Here is an 8,598-nt window from a genome sequence, read left to right as displayed (position 1 = left end):
GGAAAATGCCATTTTGACTCTTTTATAAAACTATCCGGTGTTGGGATATAAACTATTCAACGCTTCATAAGAGAGTCTAACTGGTTTCATGAAAAATAAACAATAAGGTTTCCGTTGTTGTAGCAGTATACTTATCCCTGTCAGTGTTATGTAGATCACCGGCGTCTTCGTTTAGCTCATCTAATGGTAAGCCCAGGAAACTTGCTGTTTCGACAGGTTGGGTTCAGAGGGAAAGGCTGTAAAATGGCTGTGAATTATTATTGGTTTAAATGTTACATTATTAGCGGTTGTTTCTCGGCAGGCAATGGCAAACTTCCGAGTGTATTCTGTCATGAAAAACCTCTTCATAAAAAACCATTTGCCGTTCGAGGTCGACTTAAAACTGCAAGTCTTTTCATTTGTGAAACAACATCAATACGCACGCCGCAAATAGGAGGAGGAGCTCGGAGCCCTCAAAAGTGTACGCGCCAATTATTTTTTTTTTTTAAGGGATAGTTTTTCCGTGCTGGGCCGCAAGATTTACATACATTCGAAGTTACTACACACCCACTTGTAGGCGGAAGTTATCGAATTCAGATAACTCTCACAAGTTTTCTGCTCTTGTGATACTTTTAAGCTTACAGGGTTAGATTGAAAAGTAATGGGTCTTATTTTTTTAAGCAGTTTTATTAAACCTTTTGGCTTATACAATTAATATTCTTCAAAATAGGTCCATTGAGCGTCAATACACCGCTGGTAACGGTCCTTCCACTGCAGGAAACATTTTTTAAACTCATTTGCCGGAATCGCATTCAATTCGGCTGTCACAATTTTTTGGATCGCCTCGATGGAGTCGAAACGCCTCCCCTTCAGCTTTCTTTTAAGGCGCGGGAACAAGAAGAAGTCCGGAGGGGACAGATCTGGGCTGTAGGAGGGTGGGGATGCACCGGAACCCCCATCTTGGCCAATGCAGAGGTGCAGAGGAAGGCGGTGTGCGTCGGCGCATTGTCGTGATGAAGGGTCAAATTGTTGACGAGGTCGGGTCGAACCCGGGCGACGCGGTTATTCAGCCCTGTTAACTTTTTTAGCTCCCACAGTTCACTGCATCTCAAGCTTAAAAAATTTTAATTTTTATAAAATCACTTTCGAGTTAGCACTAAATAAATATAAGCAACTTATACATGTATGTGTGTGTGCCAAACAGAGATATATGTATAAACACATACACTAGAAGACAGCTGACTATCATATAAGCACTCATATCATCATCACTCATTACAAAAGTACTCATTAAACTACACATTTTTTTAAGCTAGGGCAAAAAACTGATCGTTTCCCCTTGTCGGTGTGATATGCTATCTCTCTTTTACAAATAACAATTTCTTATAAGTGGGAAATATATCTACTGTGCCCTAAAAGGCATTTTATTTTTATAATGTAATTACTGCTGACGACTAAACTGATCATTGCCGTCATTACAAAGTTCTCAATCAGCGCTAGTAGCCAAACTAATCATATTTGTTAAAGTAAGACGTTTTATTTGGATATTTTTAGATACACTATATTATAATAATAATATTTTTTCCCATTCACTAGCAGACTTTTATATATCATTTCGGTGTTTCACCCACGGATATTCGAACCTACGCGCTTCCAAATGGCAATCACGCATCTACTCATTCGGCTATGGCGATCATACAAAAAAGCAACGCAACTTCACACTAGTACCTTTTTCAGAGCAGCCAGATTATAAGCATACAAATGAGTTGCCTTGTCGTTTAGAATACAGTATGTATATTTTTCTCTTATATGAAATCGCTATTGGCAAAAGAGAGATAGAATATCAAACCGACAAGGGGAAAAAAATATCCACTCTAAAAAACGTTGCCATTCTGGTAATGCGTATGTATTAGAGACTAACAAAATACTTCTAAATGTGTTGGTATTTTTGCCGAAAGTGCTCAGCATTGTCTTCCCTACAAAACAGCTGACTATCATATAAGCACTCATATAATATTATCATCTTCACTGTCCTCATTAAACTACACATTTTCGCTCTATCCATGGAAAAGTACTGATAGTTTCCTCTTGTCGGTGTGATATTCTATCGCTCTCTTACCAATAGCAATTTCTTATAAAATATATCTACTATGCTCTAAAAAATCATTTTTATTCTTACAATGTAATAACTGCTGAGAACTAAACTCCTTATTGTCGTCATCACAAACTTCTCCGCACTAATAATCAAACTTCTAATTTTTGTTATCAAAAAGTAATCAGCACTGATGGGCCAAACTACTCATTTTTGGTATCAAAAAGTAATCAGAACTGATGACAAAAACTACTCATTTTCGTTAAAAAGTAATCTGCAGTGATGACAAAAATTCCTCATTTTCGTTATCATGAAATGTTTTGTTTAATAATATAACGGGTGGGCCATATAGCGTTTGCTTTTTGAACCGCCTATTTTTTTGAGAATGGTAACACAATGAACAAAATTGGGAAATATTGAAAACCTATTTCCAAAGGGGTGAGTCTTCTTCTTCTTCCGCGGTTACAGTAAATGGCGAGCTTTACCGTGACATGCTCAACGAGTTTTTGTTTCCGAAAATTGAAGAGGATGACATGGACGACATAAGGTTTCAACAGGACGGTGCAACTAGTCACACTGCCAAAGTTACACTCGACCTTTTGGCTACCGGTTTTGAATTCCGATATCAATTGGCCGCCTCGGAGCTGTGATTTAAGCCCGTTGGACTATTTTTTGTGGAGAGCCGTTAAAGAAAAATGCTATGCGAACCATCCAGAGACGATTGATGCTTTAAAATACGAAATCGAAGTTGCCATTCATGAAATTGGAGCCCAAACAATCGAAAATGTGCTTAAAAATTGGGTTGAACGAATGACCTACTGTAAAGCCAGTCGTGACAGTCATTTAAACGATATTATTTTTCATTCATAAATGACAATATTCAGTCTTCAAAATAAAAAAAAAGTTTGAAAAAATATTGATTAGTTTTTTTTTTATAGCCGATTCAAAAAGCAAATGTTACATGGCCACCCTATATAAAATTAATATTTTTTTGTATTCATTAGAAAACTCTTACATATCAATTCGGTGTTTCATCCACGGAGATTCGAACTCACGCATTTTCAAATGTTAGCCAAGCATCTACTCATTACAACTGTAAATGTGTGTTGATATTTTTGTCGAAAGTGCTCAGCATTGTCTTGTAGGGTACCTATGCACATGTAAATATGTATGTATATGTACACATATATATTATAGAACAAAAAAATATCACTTTCATTGCTTTCTTTATATAGCTTGAATTTTTTTGAATTGGAAGAGCAATTGCATATCATTAATTCCACCACTCTAGTAAACTTGTGCAAAATTTGTCCAAGTTTATTTTAATTATTTAATATATAAAAACACTTTGTGGCACACTGTGCAGCCGCGACATAGCGACGACCGAGCTGTCAAAAACAGCTGACTGAGCGCTAAAAGCTCCAGCGCTCCAAATTCGACTCAGGTAAAGTTTGCAGTTATTGGATGTGGAAAAGATAACATTGGGAGTGCGCAAGCATGTGAAACAAGTTTTTTGGTGGCTGTGCCTAATATAAATAATAAACATCCAGCAGCAGCAGCAGCAGAAGCAGCGGCAGCAGCAATGCCCACTTTGGAGCGCGAAAAACCAAAACAAAAATAGAACAAAAAAACAAAGAAGCAAGCAAGAACTCTCGTATATAATAAACGCAAGTAAAGTGTTGGACGAGTTGCGGAAGAGTCAGGCGGGCGCAAAATAATAATCCAGAGCGGCAGAAAAAAGTGATGAACAGGCAGAGAAATCAGTCAGTCAGAACTGAGCAAAGCAGCGCAACAGAACGCCCAAAAAACCCAAACGGGTACATCAACAAAGGCAGCGAATTACAGAATAAAATAATTTTTATTGAGAAAGGAATTAACTATACATAAAACTGTGGCAAAGTGTTGTGCAAAAGCGCATTAATTCATTGAATTAGCGTTTTGTGAATTCTACGAATTTAGAAGAAATTACTCAAGTAGCGAAGGTGAATAATCCTCGAGGAGGTGCACATACACGCAAACACGTACACACCCTTCAGTTTTGTAGGGGTGCTTTCATATGCAAAAGGACGGTGGCCTATTGAATGTGACGCGGCAGAAACGTGACGGCGTCAGCGCTTTAACGACTACGACAACAACAGTTCGGCAGTAGCGGAGCAGCTGGACTTCACATGCGTGATTTTGGCGTTATTTAATCAAAAATTATGTTACTATAATTTTGTAAAAGCGTTAATAAGAAGTCAAATATTGGAATGATCAAATGTGGATTTTGCGCTGATATTAGCAAGACGAGTGAGGAAGAAAGTAACCAACCAGGCGTTTCTTATTGGTGCAGTGTCTGCTAGAAACTGCTAGAGAAACAAGTGCGATTGAAGACTGAGTGAAGGGAATTTTGCCAGACATACCAGCAACAGCTAACCTGAGGTTGCGCTGCAAAGGACACGTAGGCACAACGCGAAGTCGGGCAAAAATACCTACCTACTTTTTACTACATCAGGAGACCACTTGCTGTAGAGGTGAAAAAGGACATATGTGCGACAAGTTATACTACATAAATGAACTGTGGCTGAGCAGACGACGAAATTGATCAGAATCAGTCGATATGCATCTTTATCAGTGTACAGTTTTGTGTTTTTAGTTTTGGAATTAATATATTTCTATTGACGTCAGCAAGCAGCGCGGTGTAGCAGTCAGCGTATGCAGAATAACAAACAAATTTTGCCTAAACAGTGGACAAAGTTGTTCAACACAAAGCATTAAGCACGCATAAGACAGCATTAAATTTTTAAATTTATAGAATTGAAAAATAAATTAAAAAACGACAAAGACGATTAAACAAAAACAAACAAAAAATCCCGGCTGCATTTTAGACTGCAGTAAAGTTTAAATACCAGTGGAATCATAATGAAATAAAAAAAATAATAAAAATCAACTAACGTTTAAGCAAAAGTTAACAGTGTTACCGAAAATTATCGCATTTTATAATAATAATCGTATCACGACTGAAGAAAGAAGCAACGCGAAAGCTTCAAAACATATTTTATTAGTAGCCACACAAAAAACAAAAACAACACAAACACCAAGATGCGGTTATTTCCTGTGCGCTTATCGAACATAACAAAAATGCTCGACATGTACTCGCAGTTCAATCCGTCGCCGTTGTCAATAAAACAATTTATGGATTTCGGTAAGTTATATTTTGCACGCTTAGTGCAGTGTTAAATATTTACATGTACTTACACATACATACATAATACTCTGCTTCATGAAGTGGACTCAAATATAATGGGAATAATATTTATGGCTGAATATGCAATTACAAGTTCATGTTTGTTTATTGCATTTATTAATTGGAGAACAACAATAACTTTCACACCGTTAGAATACTATCTTATTGCAAATAACGAAAGTCCAGTCCACAGAAGTTTTTAATAAAATGCTTATAAATATATAAAATTCCTCGTGGGAATATATATATTTTTTTCGACTCTATTGTTCATTGCTATGCCAGAATACTTTAGAAACTGTTCCAAGTTATAACAAATTCTAAATTCAAACTGGGCGTAAGTAACATACCTACACTCATGGGCAATAAAATAGGTGTGCGAAATTTTGACCAGTTTTGGCATTTTACTTTTGTTTATTTATTGTTTATTTTTTATAAAAAATAGGGGGATTCTGCTGTTTCCGTGGCGCCGCAATCGGATGACGGATTCTTATAGAACTCGACAAAAGAAAACGAAATGAAAGAGTAAAATTTTTTGATATCTCGCTTAGTTTTCGAGATATTGAATAAAAAAGGTCTCAAAATGCCCTTTGGAACTTCACTATAATTTGCCACATTACACTATATATTTTTTAACACTTCACTAAAATTCACGAAATATACACTCACACGCGTGTTTTTACTTATTTTTATCCTTATATTCGAATTATTTTTACTAAAATAAAATGCAAATGCATTTGTTCATACAGTCACTTTCCAATTTTAAACGCGAATAAGAAGAAGATTGCAATGACAACAGTATGGTGTTGCCGGATGCATGCAAATGAAACAAAAATATGAACAAAAATTAAGTGTTTAAGTTTAGTGTTAATGTTGGGGATGGGGGTTATTGTGCCTCCTTACTACATACACGCATATGATGTTTTAATTTTGGGTTCAATGGTTTTAACACGGAAAGAAGTTCTACGCAAAAATACGGTGGATTGCGTAGCCGGAGTTGGACTGATGAGGGTTATTTTTTTGAAGCGCGGCCGAAGGCCGCCCACGCGAAAAGAAGTTCTACCCTAAAATACTGTGGATTGCGTAGCCGGAGTCAGACTGATGAGGGTTATTTTTCTTCGAACTTCGTTTTTATTTCAGGTGTATGGCAACACCAACTTTTCGCTAAATTAGAGAACTTTAACATTAAATTACTTGAAAACTAAGCGAGATATCAAAAAATTTTACTTTTCATTTCGTTTTCTTTTGTCGAGTTCTATAAGAATCCGCCATTCAATTGCGGCGCCACGGAAACAGCTGTATTGCCAAAAATAGGAGTCTCGCGTAAGTGCACTAGTCTGCCATCCCAGGATTGTGAGTTCAAAACCCACGTAAAACACGGCCCCCGCACGTTTCCAAATTTAACTACTTTTCCTGTTTCTAAACAAAAACAATCTCCTCTAACCCAAAAACATATATGTACTTTTCATCCTACTCCCGCACAATTGTAGCTGCTAAAATAACCAAACAAAAAAAAAACAGTTGCAAACATTGCATCAGTGGCGCCTCCAAGAGGAAGCGGGCAACCGCGGTAATAGCGCAGATATACCAAATTTAGCGCAGTCCTCAACCAGCTGTGTGATCCTTCTGCCAGAAAAATGTGAGACACAGATGGCGCTCCAAGCAGTAAGAAGGCGTTGTTCCTAAGCAATGACAGGTGGACATTTCCACCACTTATGACTGGTAGCGGCAGGTTAGTCACCTACCCTGTCAGAAAGCGAAATAGATTAACGAAACCAACGCAGACAAGTCTTGTCGAGGCACTATGCTCCTGAAAGGAGTGAATAAGGAAAAAAAAAATTTAATAAAAGTTTAACTCATTATACAAAAAAAAAAAAAAAAATACATAAAAAAATCATAACAATTGTTGCTTCAAACCTGATGGAAAAATAAAAAAATAGAAAAATTCTGCAAATTTTGTAACTTTTTACACAGAAATTTTAGAATAATTTTAGGTATGCAGTTTTATTTTACAGCCCATTCAATTCTGGTGTAATAAATTGCTGGTTGCAAGTGACTACAAAATACCGTTGATTTTTGGCAATATTGTTTGCTGATATATCCGAGTACATATATAGATATAGTAAAGGGTGATCAATGTGGAGGTATCGGATTTTAAATTAATATAAAACAACGAAAGTTCAAATTTATTGGGCAATATTTTAATTATTTTTGCGTAGAACCACTCATGAAATTTATTTTTTTTAACCCTTTGGGGACGGAGCGTCGCTAAGGACGAGAGGTACTGGTGGGCACAGTAAAACAATCTGGGGAAAATTGTTATCATTTGAGTTCTGCATTTATAACAGCAGACCAACGATATGTAAAGATCAAACTAAAGATCTACATCACTCAAAATCATTTATTCTTTATTTAGCAAAAAAAGTTATTAAAAAAAAAACTGGATGATTAATTTTGCGCCACCTTGTTCATACGTGTTTTTGCATACAAAAAGAGGCCTGACTAATTTTATCACACTTTAGGAATGTTAATTTCATCTCTTTTATGGCAAAGGCTATAAAAAATATGGTCTTTTAAGGCTCTAATAAATCGGCTATCACTTTCAAGTCACTTTTATCACTCCGTAGCAATAAATATTAACTAACGCGATTTTCATTATTTTGATATACATTTCCGTTGAATTGTTTTGGCAAAATTTCTGCTGATAATTCTTGTTGATTGTGAATATTATTGCTGGTCAAGTCATAAAAAATATATGTAGGTACACACTGCAAACACTTATATGTTGTCTATAACATACTCGTATGTATAGGGTTATTCAATAGGTGCGCTTCAACTTTTTTCCGATAGGGAGGGCGAGCGACGCAATATTTTTTATTTTTCGCTTGTCATTTGTAAGCTTCATTAGAATACATTTCATCATGGAAGGCTACACACTTGAGCAACGATTGCAAATCGTGCAAATTTTTTATGAAAATAATCGTTCTGTTGCTGCTACTTTAAGAGCATTACGGCCATTTTACGGTCCATTTAACAAGCCGTCCCGTTTTGGGGTTATGTGAAGTCATTGGTCTACAGTAACAAGCCGGCGACGATTTGTGAGCTCAGAGCCAATATTGAACGCGAAATTGCTGGAATTTCGGCCGATTTATGCAAAAGAGTGGTCGAAAATTGGGTTCAACGATTGGACTTCGTAAAACGTGCACGCGGTGGTCATGCAAAAGAAATCGAATTTCATACTTAAATGTATATGTTCAAACTCGATAATAAAAAAAAATTATTTAAAAAAGTCAAACCGTTTGTG

The 8,598-nt window shown here is 36.4% G+C and overlaps 1 protein-coding gene across 1 annotated transcript in view; it reads left to right on the top strand.

Moving 5' to 3' along the window:
- Positions 1-3,564: 3,564 nt before the first annotated feature.
- The window catches only part of LOC129243939 (pyruvate dehydrogenase (acetyl-transferring) kinase, mitochondrial), a 67,388-nt gene continuing 62,354 nt past the window's right edge, over positions 3,565-8,598 (top strand). The window contains exon 1 of the mRNA XM_054881420.1: positions 3,565-5,255. Coding sequence (XP_054737395.1) covers positions 5,153-5,255 — 103 coding nt within the window. The 5' untranslated portion in view covers positions 3,565-5,152. The remainder of the gene's footprint in view (positions 5,256-8,598) is intronic.

The sequence above is a fragment of the Anastrepha obliqua genome, chromosome 4 (genome assembly GCF_027943255.1).
Source record: "Anastrepha obliqua isolate idAnaObli1 chromosome 4, idAnaObli1_1.0, whole genome shotgun sequence".
NCBI lineage: Eukaryota > Metazoa > Arthropoda > Insecta > Diptera > Tephritidae > Anastrepha > Anastrepha obliqua.
Note: the sequence above shows the minus strand (reverse complement) of the source record. Positions and strands in the feature narration are given on the sequence as shown.